The 14,671-nt window shown below is 37.6% G+C and overlaps 1 protein-coding gene across 3 annotated transcripts in view; it reads left to right on the top strand.

The window, feature by feature from the left end:
* Window positions 1–14,671, top strand: part of nlgn1 (neuroligin 1) — a 351,083-nt gene that overhangs the window by 140,587 nt on the left and 195,825 nt on the right. For 2 of the 3 annotated variants that reach the window (XM_023339776.1, XM_023339777.1), the window contains one exon: window positions 8,143–8,202. The exons of the other annotated variant lie outside the window; for it this stretch is intronic. In XM_023339776.1, the coding sequence (XP_023195544.1) occupies window positions 8,143–8,202 (60 nt within the window). The remainder of the gene's footprint in view (window positions 1–8,142; window positions 8,203–14,671) is intronic. 3 annotated transcript variants of the gene reach the window in all.

The following is a 14,671-nucleotide window of genomic DNA, read 5'->3' as shown; positions in this document are numbered from 1 at the left end:
GCGTTTGAGGTTAAACAGGACAGCTTTGATCCTGATTAGTTCTGGGTCGGGAAAGTAACACTTAGATAGTCCAGAGCACTAGTATCAGGCCGATACCAATACCAGTATCATTATCATCAATTAGACCTTATCAAAGAAAGAAATAAAAATATTTTCAAATTCTTGTCTATCCAGATATGTTAACCTACTATAGGAGTTGATCTAAAATGTCTGGGTCTGCACATATAGGCTTACTGTAGAAAACACTTCACTGACAACAAGAGGGGAGTTCACACAGAGCAGAGATGGATTAAAGTAATGTTACCAGTGGAGTACTTGAGACAAATATTAGGACATTAGTCAACTACCAAAATAATCATAAAGGAAAGTGTGGCCTAATGCAAGCCCGCAATCTTTTTTCAAGTATCTGAAGCATCTTCAAGATCTGGTGATCCACTGCTTTGACTGACTCAGATTATTTGCTAACTGGCTGTAGCCTTATCACTTCTCTAGTCATGCCAGCGCCCATGTCTGGTACATTTCTTTATGTGACAGCTCTGTCCAAACCAAATCTTTAACATTCCTATCACTGGACAAAATTATTTCAAGGTAATCCAGATAATGAGGTAATTCATCTTGTGCCTGGTTCATATGGAAATATTTTTTCAATTGTCCGCTGATATGAATATTCAGATGTCAACTGGAAAATCTTGCAAAATTGCTCAAGACTAAGGATGCGTTCAGACTAAACAAACCTGGCTGACTGGGAAGAAGGAGTGATGATAACTTGTCGACTATTTTTTATTTTAAAGGTTTTGTTGGCTCTAGAGCCTTTATTTGATAGTTAATTGACAGGAAAGTGGGTAATGAGAGAAGGGAAAGACATACGGCAAAGGTCGCCAGGCCGGGAATCGAACCTGCGACGGCCTCGTCAAGGACTAAGGCCTCCCATATATGGGTTGTGCTTAACTCCTGCACCACCACAGTACACCCCAACTTGTCGACTATTTTTAGCAGAGAAAAAAAACAATAGAAAAAGATGTCTTCAACATCAGCCGGACTTTCTGGTTCATGGTGGTAGTTGTTCAGCCTTTTGTACTTGGTATTCCCCTCTGTGTGTAAATCATCTTGTTTTCTGATTGACTACACATCACATTCAACAACCTCCTTACCTGTTGTTCCTTGGGGAACACCGCACATGCTGCAACATGTTGAATATTCTTGGTTTTATTTTGAAGGGGCCCTAATGTCCTTCTGAGTGGACATTATTTCCAACACACCACACACACACAGATAATCTCACGAGATTATCTTGAGCTATTCCAATAATCAGAGCATTGTTAAGGTTATCAGAAAGAGAAAATCGGGACAAAAATATTGCAGTGTGAACCAGCCATTAGTGTTTTATTGTTTCTCAGTCAAGGTCTCCACTGCACTGGTTAGTCAGCTGATCTGTAGTGTCAGTATCAGAATAACTTTTGTCTTTTCTCAACAATATGTGAAAAAAATAACTAAATAAATAATACATAAGAAACAGAATAATTAAACACCGTGAATGTAGCATACTGAATCTTATTTAAAACTAATCATTCTTTTAGCTGATGAGAACCTTAGATTTTTTTTTCAGATATACCGGTTATTCAGATATGAACTACACCATCAACTCCTACAGAATGTGTCATTTGTTTGCTTGCAGATGACTTCATTCACATCAGAACTTGTTGCTCAATTCCAATACACTCCTGCTTTAACAGTGGGGAATGGATTCTATGTTTGTAGTTTAAAACCTGTGAGGATTTTATCTTTGGTTACTTGTAGACTACCTCTTTTGCTCATTGAACTGTGTGCTCTGGTAGAGCTCCTTTTTAATCTGCATTGGTGATTGATTAAAGTTGTGTGTCTCTGTGCCAAAGCTGGTCTTGACTGATGCATACATGGACCAATATGTAGATATGGACAGATCTTGCATGGAGTGCTAATCAATGCATAGACTCTTTATGAAATAATTACCTTACCTAGAAGAGGGCTAGCCTAAAGGTTCAGCTTGGATGTTTGAGTTAGTTTTTGTAGGTGTTTGTCTGTATCACTCTTACTTCCCAGGCGGCTTTGGAGTGGTTGGTTTTTGGTCTGTCAAAAGGCATGAAAGTCAATTTGAACAGTCATCCATTTATGTGGTCGGCATGAACAGACATACAAAGACAGCGAACCAGTGGGCACACATTGGTAGCATTTTGCTTTCAGGACTCATAGTTTTACTTTGTAAATCAAGTAGTCTTTTTCATGCTCTAAGGTATTCACCCCTAACATCAAGTGTGGAAAAACATCCAATGTCATTATTTATTTCATAGATTTATAGCAAATGGAAACATTTAAGAAAGACTAATGTTTCCATTTAGGCAGGTTTAGCTCTTAAGTCAGGCAAAACCTGCCTCAAGAGCCACCGTTGTGTTCTTCACTGTTTTCTCTGGGGAATGCTAAAAGCTGAATAAAATCTTTTGTGAGAGTTTTTGGGAAATGGTATCCAACCTTCATCCGGGCCTTCAACAGCAATAAGTTGGGATTTAATTTCATACCGCCTGTGTCTTTCATTCAAAGTCTTCAATGCTTACCTTTGCTTTTAGATCTTGCCAAGTCAGCAAACACCCCTCATGTGCTCTTCCTAAGTCCTCATGACTTTCTAAAGGTTCACTGGGATGTTTAAACTATGCATAATTGATTGCCAGGCAGTATCAACACGCAGTGCCTGCTTTTGGAACAGCATTTTACAAAGGATATCTCTCTTTGTTGGTCTAAACAAAGTCTTTGTTAATAGAGACACTCTTAGGCTCACTAAAGTCCTTCTTACTACTTCTAACATTTTGTCATGTTAGGAGATTTATTCTTATCTTATCTGACTGGAATTCTAAGATTTTTCCCAATTTTTTTTACATGTATTTTTTACTCCTCTGATCATGATTATACCTTAAATAATAAAACTGGCTTGATTTCCATCCAAATAAAAGCTTGCTAATATGACTGCAGTCTATCCAGATTGTTCAGTCTGTGTGCAACCTGTTTAAAAGACATAGTGCTGTCAAAAGCAGATGAAGAAATAAGGGGAAGAGTGTATGATAGCAGTGAGAGAAATATAAATAAAGCTGTAAAGATAACACACACAAGGATAGATAGATGAAAGTCCCATATTCCCAATCAGAGCCGATATCAGCTGACCTCACCAGTATCTGTGGACGTGTATCACTGATATTCCACAGTGGCAGGTAGGGGGCTAAAGGCCAGTGTCAGGACCTGCTTGTCACTTGATGATTTAGAAATTAAACTTGATTGTAGGAGGGCATGTTTCTCCCTCTCACCTTTTCTTGGTTTCTGTGATAAGACCTGTCATGCAGCTGTCGTGTCTGCTCTGATCCCCACTAACCCCCGATTCAAAAAAGATACCATAGTAATTACTGCACATGTGCAATTCCAATAGCAGCCACATCTGTCATGGGTTTCTTTTATATCTCACAAGTTTTCATTTGTTCTTTTTTTCCTAGTTATTTTAGATTATTTATTGGGGAGTACATAGTGGTTTCAGGATTCAGTCCTCAGAAACACTCAGGTTACGTTGTTAACTTAAGTTAAGGAATTTAGAATTTTTATTTTTTTTATTAATCGTCCTGATCTAATTGCTTTGGTTGCTACACTTATCTACACCAATCATGTGTAGCATTATGACAATTTGTTCAGTAGCCAGGCAGCATTATACTCTAACCACTGTGATACGCGGTGTGTTCAGGAGCCTTTCCCTCAAAACCAGCTTAAATTCAAACAAATTCAGTAACAAGGTCTCAACTATAGAATCTCACCACACACTTCCCCATTGCATCACTAAACATCACCAATTATCTGTGGTCAACACATTATAACAGACAACTGCAAGAAATTATTGTTTTCTTTCAACTGAATTGAACTATTTTGTTTACATATAATTTTGTATTTCCGCCCAGCTACAGTTAAAAGCATACTTATGGAAGTCGATCTCTACCAGACATTCTTATGTTGTATTCGTGAATCTGCGGTAAGTGCACCTTTACTGACACATTTCAGTGTCCCTGTAATGAAGCCAGATACTTTCAGGAACAGGAAAAGGCAGCAAAACCTTTGATGTTTTATGCAGTAACTACAGTCATGGCCATTAAATTGGAATATGTTTTAATTGATTGATTTATTCAACAGACTCCTGGTCCACATATACATAAAACAGAGACATGATTCACAACAATAACAACAATAAAAGATTTATGTGTTCTGTTAAGGCTCATTTTTCAGGTGTATATTTTGAGAATAACATATAAGCAGGTATTAAATAAGCTTTTCATTAAGCCCAAAGTTATATATTAAAATGTTTTCTTATTGGTCTAGTGTAATATTATAATCTTAAATGTTGTGTTTCAATATTGACTGTAAGCAAAAAATCATCACAATTAAGATGGATATAGGCCTGAAAACATCAGTCAGCATGGAATAATCAATATAATGTGCTTTACTCAGTGAGTTGACTTAATGGAAAAAACTTTTTAATCATTCTGAATAGAATAGAATATTCTTTATTGATCCCCAAGGGGAAATTGCTTATCCATTGACAAGCTACTCCATCTAAGGTGTTAATTAATAATACAAATATAATCATAAGAGATAAAGTTTTTAAAATACATATGTACCTAAGAGTAGTTCAATAAATAAAGAATAAATAAATAACAAGCATGCACATGCAAATACATTAATATAAAAGGAGTGCAGAGAAAATTAGATTTAAGTTACTCATAGTTGGGTATTGTAAAGTCTAATGTCTACAGGCAGAAATGATTTTCTGTGTTGCTCTGTGGTTGACTTTGGTAAAGTGAGTCACTGGCTGAAGGTGCTTCTGTGTCCATCTAGCACGTCATGAAGTGGATGAGACTCATTGTGAAAGACTACAGTACCTGCATTTTGAACAGGATACTTCTCTCTGACACCATCGTCAGAGTCCAGCTTCACTCCAACGACGTTGCTGGCCTTCTGGATCAGTTTTCAGTCTACTGATGTCCTCCACCTTCAGCCTGCTGCCCCAGCATGACTGTATGTGAGAACTATTAATCAGAGACCAACTTCAGCCTTAGAAGACAAAGCTGCTCTGGGGGTGGGAGCCATGTTGCCTCCTGCATCAAAAACAACTGGTGAAGTGCTGAAATGGGCTGATAGTGTCAGATGGAGCTTGAGTGAGGCACTTGTGAGTTTTTGAAACAAGCAGCACTGAAGGTGTTTGCTCCAACAGTGGCTGTGTCTTTTCATCAGAGCAGATTTAAGCTTGACTTTAAAATAGATTGTTTGGAAGATTGTCTTTTATTTCTGTTTGTCCCATTTTATTTCTTTGCAATACTATGCACCTAAAGAGAAAAAGTGCATTAGTCTTTGGGGATATTGTAAATTACATAATGGGGGAAGACATTTTTATGACCAAACCCTGATGGTAAAAAGACCTGAATAAGAATAGAGAGATGGGTGATGCTGTTGTTTTCCCAGAAACTCTGTGATGATCAGAGGACTGAAGGGAGCCAGGAAACATGTCAAGAGTTTAATCAGAGAGAGAACAGCATTAACCGGCTTTAATCCGGATTACAGGCCAGCGAAGACACAATATCTGATTTTGTTCTCCATAATATCGTATTATCACTCAGCGTAATGCTAAAAGGTCACCATAAATGACCCACAGCATAACATGAAGTTCTGTTTTTAGAACAGGCCACACATCCACAGGCAACAGTCGAGACGTTCTTCTTAGGCGTTCCACATTTTGAAAGAAGTGACTTTTGTGTCTAGTGCTCATTCAGCACTTCTAGGAAGCACACTCAGCTTTTGCTTATCAAATCACTTGTCAGATTCACAAAGGCAAGCTGAGAATGCTGTGGGACAAAATTATATGCAGGGAAACTTCTTCCACTTAAAGTTATTAGAAAGAAGCACTCGCATAGCTGAGAAGGACTGGCTCATGAACATGAGCTACTGATGCAATTATAAATCTTGTAAGTTAATACCCCACTGGGTTTACCTTTGTACTCTTTTTATGTGATTTTTGTTTACATTTACTTTAATAGAGACTATGTGGCTATAAAGTCAGACCGTTGCAGAGGATGTGGGTTGCAGTGCTGGCTGGTAATTGTAGTTGGTCGGATGAGCATGGGTGTTTTCTGGCTAAGGCAGTTCAAGGCCTGGTGGCATCACATGTTCTGAGTTCATGTTGCATAAAGATCCAATCAATTGTTTCCTGCATGTCACACATCTTGCAATCTTACTTCAGCATGTTTTTGATGTTATAAAGTTTACATGTGAGCATGTCAGTAGGAGTGTACTTGTGTTTGTGTGTCTGTGTATGTTTCTGAAGGACGTACATGTTTATGATTCTGTGTGAATAAAAAAACTTAATGTGACAACATGTTGGGTGGTTAAAGAAGCAACTGACCACTCCCCCTGGCTGAGATTCAGTGATAGAGCACAATAAAAAGAAAGCAATCAAATTAAAGTACAGCGTTCAGCTAGTGAACGTTGAAGAATCATCCGTTGTCCATGCTGAGTTCTTGATGGGTAAGGCTAGCTGACTTTAAGAGAGAACTTACATCTCTGTTAGAAAGTCAAATTAAAAGGTATTTTGGCTAAGATTTTCAAAAATTTAAAAATACATCGCGAGGGAAGAAATCCATTTCAGGATCACAACATAACCAGCATCTCATTCAAGAGTGAATACTATAGAAGCCCATAAAATTCCATCTGCTTCAGTTTTACTTTCATTACTCTGTAGAATTACTGTCAGTTTCTTTCACAAATAAATAATAAGCTGCATTTTATATAATGGTCCATAGACATAGCGTTACTGCCTCTGCATTAAAGTGTAAAACATTTGAAATTAGGAATCATGTTCAACAATTTCAAGGCAATACTTAGATAAAGATGAATTTTGTTTTGAGACACATAATCCAAATTTTTGAAAGTCATAAATACACAAGTTATTATTACGTCAGTGTGGCTTGCTTACTTTGATGCTGGACGCAGTCTGGATTCAATCACCCATTTACGAAGCATCCTTAGATCTCCTTTTTATACAACAAATCTTCCCTGACATGTCAGGTTCAAGTCTGACTTGCCAAAGGTAACACATGGAAAAAAATAAACATAAACCCTGTTATTAGTACAAAAGTGTCAACTCATTCTCCTCATTTTGGGAGATCGTGAGTGTTTTCAAAGAACCAGTTGTGGCAGAATGTATTTTCCAGTTTTTGTGCTAACCTAGCTAAGCCAAGCTAAGCTAACCTAACAATCTTGATATATGGAACATGACATGGATCCCTGACATCTAAGCAACCTGCTTGCTTTCGTCACAAAAAAGTAAATTCTCTTTTTAATATTTTTCCTTTCCTTTGTTATTTTGGATTTATCAATTGTCTAACAGGTCACATATAATAATATTATTAATGTTTCCTACATCTGTTATTTTTCTAATCTATTAATCAGCATTTAATGTAGAAATACAAAAAACAAACTATCAAATTGAAAGTTAATGTGAACAAGAAATTGCTTTTAATTGTTTTCTGTTTGTTTTTTTTGTTTACAGTGTATGCTTGTGTATTATTTAACACAAGATGAACCCTGAATGAACAACAGGTGGAGCTGGTCATGTGCTTCTGTAGCTTGTTATGCTCTTAAAGATATTGCTTCTTTTACTGTCTGTTTCTTTTGCAGCTATGCAGATAATTTTCAATTGTTACAATAATACGTCAGAAATGTTGAATATATGCTAATATATGCACTGTTTCACAGTGCCTAATGTTTTTTGATCCCATGGGTTCATCGTCAGTTAATCCTTCATTTTTACCAAAGAACTAATTTTTTTTGCTTCTTTTTTAAATTCCCTCTTTTTTTGCTCTGTAACTATCTTAAAGCAAACTTTTCTGCACCAAATTCCGACTATAAACATGTGAAACTGACAATGAGGTGGCGTTTCTGCAGTCGGAGTGAGAATTTTTCTTTAAAGAAGTGATAAAAAAATATATTCACTGAGAACCTTTCTTATCTTTTGAGAGAATCTTTTAAAGGCTGTGTGTGTTCTTGATGACCTTGTTTTCCTCCATTTTCTCCTTCTTGGTCCTATAGGTCCCCTTACAAAGAAACACACTGATGATTTAAGTGATAGTGACCGCACGGATGATGAAGGTATTTTTTCCCCCAAATGCCAATCTGATTTGCATGACAAGGGAAACCAGACTTACCCTTTCTCCTCCAATTTTTATCTTCTTTGATTTTCTTACATTTCTTGTCCTTTTTTTGAAAGTAATGGACATTTTCTTTTTGCTCTTTACTTGTAAACTCTTTTTGGGCTGAATGTGTTTTGTCCTTTTCAGCTTGATGTCTTGAAGTTTACATGTGTCCCACCATTCTTTGATATTTATACTGTAACATAAATTCTCTGCTTGGATTTGCTGTTTTCTTTACATTTTCTTTGTTTCTCTATGTTGCATCCCACCAGCAGATATAAAAATTATTAACCCCTCAGCCAGCTGTTGCCACATTTTTGCATGTTTTTTTCCTTTTATTTGCCTAAACGTGGTTGTGTTGAGGGAACTCAGCCACTGGCTAATTTACTAACACTTAGACTTGTTCATGTTTCAGGCATCAAATCAAATGTTTCTATACAGTTTTAAGTGCTGGCTAATTATAGCATTGGTACTCCAGTTGCATCTATCAACTTCCTGATTTTAAAATTATGTAATCCTTAAACCAAAAAGAAAAAAAAAACATGAAACATTGCCAAATAATATTACAAAACACACTGCACTGAACTGAAAAAATCTTAAAATAAAATCCAATAAAAATAATATTAGTAACAGAGTAAGAGATTTCCTGTGTACCATGTGTGCAAAAGGTAAAAGAGGAGAAGCTGCAGTATTTACTGAAGGTGAAGCAAACCACTTAGACCACCAACTCACACAAATATATTCCTCCAGTTCTCTCTGTGCTACGATGTTTTTAAGGAATTTCTGATTCCCTTTGTGCCGCAATCTCGCCAAAGGGAATCAGAAATCCTGTCCAATTTCAATTTCCAACCTGAGAAAGCAATCTAAGATTGAAACAACCTGAAATGTCAACACAGCATCAGGGCATGGTCAGAACTATTGTTGAAGCTAGAAGTTTACATACATGAAATAAAAAGACACACACACACACGCCTACTCACACCACGTGCACCCCCCTCCCCCCACACACACACCTTTTTCCGCCTGTCATTCTGAAGTTATATCAGACCAAGCTTCTCCTGGTTAGGTCAGCTAGAATTAGCAAAACAATTTCCATTTGCTAAATTCCACAATAATGAAAGAAAGATTATGTCAGATATGTATTTATTAATGTCTTCAAAATCAGAGGTTTACATACAGGATAATTACTGTCTCTTTAAACAATAAGGGAAAGATTAGATGATGATGTCATGGCTTTGGAAACTTCTGATAGGTTAACTGATCCATGTAAGTTAATAGTATGCTAACCTGTGGATGGATTTTAAGGCCTCACCTCACTGCTTTCTGATGGGAAAGTCAGCAGAAATCATCCAAGATATTAGGAAGAGAATCATGGAGCTGCTGCAGTCTGGTTCATCCTGGGAACAATTTATCGATGCCTGAAGGCGCCTCGTTCATCTGCTCAATTATATGCAGATACAGACCTGATGGGAATGTCCAACCAGCACACTGCTCAGGAGGGAGAAGGGTAGCAAGGTGACATACAAACCTGACTGAGTGATGCCAGCCAGTTCAGTCTGGAGGAGTGGGCCAGAACTCCAGTAAACTAACTTCAGTCAGTCAGAAAATTTTTTGGGATGTGTCAAATTTTTTGGTGTATGTAAACATCTGGTTTCAGCTGTATATATTGCTGGAACACATGCAGTGTTTTACTCTTTGTGAGTTCATGCATTCATTATCTGATTTAGTCAAGCTAATGTAATGTTTTCAGGTAAAAACTGGGGGAGTGAAATATCTGCTCTGTACATGATTTTCAATCGCATCTGAAATGCATTTACATTTCATCCAAGCTGTTAGTGCTGTAAAGGCACTGAGTCCAACATCAACACCTTCTATAAATTATGACAAAGACAACATGAATATAAGACTTTAGCAGTTCTCTTATTGGTATTTAAATTGAGTGTAGAGCTCTGACTGTGTGTTTAAGCTTCACATTCTCAATAAAAAAGAAAAGGATAAGTTTAGCTTGATTGCTGCAGATAGTAACTCTATTGTAAAATCACATCAGAAAAAAATGTCCTTGATAAAATCAGAGGAGAGTGTCATATCCCCTGAAGACTGCTGCAGTGCAGCTTTAATGACAGACAGAAGGTCTTAATAAGGCACTTCTACTGTATAATATCACGAGGCAAATAGAAGTTTCACCCAAATAAGACTCACAACCATCCGGATCCTTTTGATCTGTGCCACCATGCTGTTTTTCTGGGAACTAGTATGCATACCAAGTCTCCCGAACCTTTCCACACACACACTAACGAGATTAGTGAGAACCACACAGATGTATGCAGTAAAATCCCAACAAGCCTCAAGTATTATCTTGATAAAGGATGCATGCAGGAAACCTAATCCAGAGTAACATAGAGGAAAATATGGCTGGGAAAACACACCAAACCAAAGTCTGTCAGGCCCTCTCTGATCAACTCCCAACCCCTCCACCCATTTCTCTCTACACATCATGTCTGAATACTCTTAACCTTTGACCCAATGTTGCCTTGTAGCGCAGTCAGAGAACATCCCCTGACCTCTCTGCCCCTCCTGACCAGTAAATCTTGCATTTCCCTCTGTAGACTCTGTGAAGCTGGTGTTTGTAATCCTTTTTGTGTTGAGAATAGAAACGTAACTGAGAAAGTCTCTAAAAGCTAGAGATTTACCTCAAGCTCAAGATTTTCACCGTATAATGCTGAAGTAGTTATAAATATAGATGTCATGAACTGTAGAATTCACAAGAGCTTATGGAGCTCATAAACCCCATCATACCTCATATCCATCTTTTTGGGGTATCATATTTTGAAAGGCCAAGATTTGCAAGTAGCTGATGCAAGGCCAACGGAGACCTGAAGCCAAGCCAGTGGTCATCAGATTTAGGCCTGGAAAGCTGAGAGATGTAGCTGATTGAAAACACATGCCGTATTATAAACCACCTTCTCAAAGCACAACATCTTCACAAACCTTTGATCAGTTTTAGATGAAGAAACAGAGCTCAGACTACCTGCTAAGATCAAACTAGGTGAGACAAAAAGTTTCTGTCATCTAGAAATGACTCCAAACCAAAACATTCCATCATGGCTAATGCAAAGGCTTGTTTCAGTCCTTTAAACCAGCTTCACCTTTAACCTTAAAGCATTGATTACAGACATTGTTTACTTTCTAGTAAGGAGCCTCATGGTTGATTGTCTGCAACCGTGGAAAAGCTTCTCAGTCCTCCAGGAGACTACAATGCTCAGAGCTTAAATAGAAAACACCCAGACTTTTTCTTGATTCTTGAACACTGTTCACCCAAATGTTTACTTCACTTCTGAGTATGGGTTAAGTGAATTATACTAATTATACTTATCAACCACATTAATAGAGCAGTTAGAAGTCACTAATACTGTCACTTTAATTGCTACCTGTAACAAGTAAAATTTCTTCAAAAAGTCCATTTGGTTTGAGTTTCATTATTGGCCTTCTCAACTGACACCCATCGCAAAACAGGATGTGTTCAAAATATCTGGTCAGATTCATTTGTCTACATTGCCTTATTGTTCCACAGAGCCTCACTTCATAAAAAACAGTTATCATTTTACATAACTGTACCATACAAAGAAATTAAAACCAAAGAAGTTCATAAAGAACCGATAAGCATTTGTTGAATTACAATAGAATAAATACACTCCATCAAACCTTAAAAAGAGTCCATGCTTTCACAGCGTTCTGAAAATCAGAACCAGTCTTTAAGTGGAGCTTCAAAATGCACAAAGGTCAGAGAGGAGCAAGAGACAAAGCAACGTAGAAGGTATTTTACTGAAAACATGTTAACTGGCACAGTTTAAAGTTTCAAATTTTGGCTAATAAAACCAAAAATGAACGTCAAGATGAACGTATGAAAAGAACCACCATTCTTCCTGTTTAAAATTAGTTTCATAATGCTTGATGGAAATCTCCCTACAGACTTGTAGGAAATCCCTCCACTTATTGGAGGGAGCATCCTTAACGAGGAGCATCGATGTTCTGGATCTCTTGGCTGTTTTTCCAAGCTTCTCTCTCCATCCATCCCCAAATGTTAACTAGGGGAATGTTTTTAGTGTTGAAGGAAATGTGGCCTCTGTTCATTAAACTCTTCTCTCACAGACACTGTCTCTGCAGTAAGCAGAGTAAGAGCCTTAATTTAGGCTGAGTATCTGCCAGTGCATTCATGAAAGCCCACCGGATCCCCTGGCTCTGTGCAGGTGAAATTGCTTTGAGTCTACCACTTGAGTTATTTGTCCCATGAATCTTGTGATATTTTAAGAGATTTAAAACAACTGCCTCCCTGCGTCCAACCTCTGCAGCGATAGCGTGTAGCTGGATGTGCAGCTCTGCACTCCTGGCATGTTCAAAGGCAGATCTCCGCTCTAGCCCTCTGGGGCTTATGATTGTGAATGCCTGGCAGAAAATGTAATGAAAGCCTGATTTATGCTCTGAATTTTAAGGATAACAGCCTTAAGACTTTGATCAGCTGTTTGAGTCCGAATGCATTTCTTTAAAAGTTTTACGCTTAACTTGTTGCTCATGTTCCTTCTTTTGAAGCACCTCTTATAACCTTTTCATGGTCCAGCAGTATAAATATTAAATTCTTCTAAATCCTGTCCGAGTTTTTCAGATGGAGATCAGGAGTGCATGTTATCCAAACTGTGAAACAGGCCAGTTGCAGCTTCAATATGTGACGTTACAATACAGATTCATTAGTTATTGAGAACCTCAGCCACAGCCAGAAGACAGGATCATAGAAAGCAAAAGAAAAAAACCTACTGCTTGTTAGTCTTGTTGGTTTGATAAGTCTTCAACATGAGCAGATGAATAGGATACTAAAGTTGTTGCCGCAGCCTGCGGGCATCTCTCAGGGTTTGCTTTGAGAAATCTAAAGCTCCTGAACCTCTTTGATCATATCCTCATACCTGAGAAAGAAAAATGCAGACTAACTATTCTCAGACAGCTCCCTCTCTCTCTTTCTCACCCAGACTTATTTCAGGAATGTCTAAATAGTTGAAGCGCTCCAAGATCGGGTCTCATTTTCACATATTTTCCTGTTTTTTTAGCTCACCTTAAAACAATCCAGGTTGGAACGAGACTGATTTGTTTGCTTACTTATTCCTAGTTAGCTTAATTAAAAGCAATAGTCAGTGAAAAAGAAGTAGATACAAAAGGAAAATTCAGTTAAAAACCAGACCAAGAGCAAGCAATTGTAGTATTACAATAAGTAATCAATATTTATGTGATTACCAGTGGTTCTGGTAATCACTTTAAATACATCATTAAGTCATGTTATGAAAGATGGTGAAACCCTCCACTAGCTGAATGAAGATTAATTGAAAGGAATGAAGAGGCTTTAGAGGATTGTTTTTGGCTCTCTGACAGCCAATCAAAGCATGCCAGGAAGCATATAGTGAATAAATAAAACTGAAGATCTTACGGCTGGAATTTTCAAGTACATTGTGTTCTGTTGACACTGGAACTTCTTTCACTTTGTAAATCCAGGTAAATGCAGGTAAATCCATCAAATTCCCCCACAAAGCCGCTGCAGTTTTCCTTTAACCTCACCTCATTACCACTGACCTTCAGAGCAGAACAAAGGGAGGTCGTTAGAACAGCAATGCCGGATGTACAGTATCTCCCTGAGGCAGACTTTCATTTATTTTTTCAGTCAGTACTTGAGAGCTCACATCTACCAAGCAGAGCAGGAGGACTGCTTAGGTTATCCATACCTAATCAAAAGTTCAACATATTTACAGGAAACTTACTAAAAACCAGAAGCATTGTTTTGATTATCAAAATCCAAGACATGACAAATTCCTAAAAATTTGAATCTGGGTGGGATCAATTAAGTTTTTATACCCACCTTATTTCTGTAACCCATGATGCTGTCTGGACACTTGTCTGGAGCGTGTAAGGTTTCTTGAGGCAGAGATGTGAAAATATTCACTTTTACACTTTAAAATGAATAGCACAATCATATTTGCATACTCTAAGCACATATACTAGAATATGTATTTGCTTCTCAAACCTCAATGCTTAGAACAAGGTGAAAAGGAAATTCAATTTAAAATTGATGTAGCATTTTCTATGCTTTTAAATCTTCTAATTGGCAATTTTACCTTGTAGTTTGAGATTGCGGTCCAGAATGGAAAGAAGGGAATCTCGTAGCCTTATGAATTATGATACCAATCATAAAATGACACACACAAAGCCAAGTTCACCATTTTCCCCCCTGGGCTTTTTGTGGACAAAATGAATGGATGCCACATTCATACAGCAGGCAAATATGTCCCATACCTGGGATTTTTTTTCCATCATCATCTGACCATGATACAATCTTTGCAAATCAGTCAGAGGTCATTTTCATATGTGGTCCTAAATCAGATAGGTACCAT

This window comes from Xiphophorus maculatus, chromosome 9 (genome assembly GCF_002775205.1).
Source record: "Xiphophorus maculatus strain JP 163 A chromosome 9, X_maculatus-5.0-male, whole genome shotgun sequence".
Classification (NCBI taxonomy): Eukaryota; Metazoa; Chordata; class Actinopteri; order Cyprinodontiformes; family Poeciliidae; genus Xiphophorus; species Xiphophorus maculatus.
Note: the sequence above shows the minus strand (reverse complement) of the source record. Positions and strands in the feature narration are given on the sequence as shown.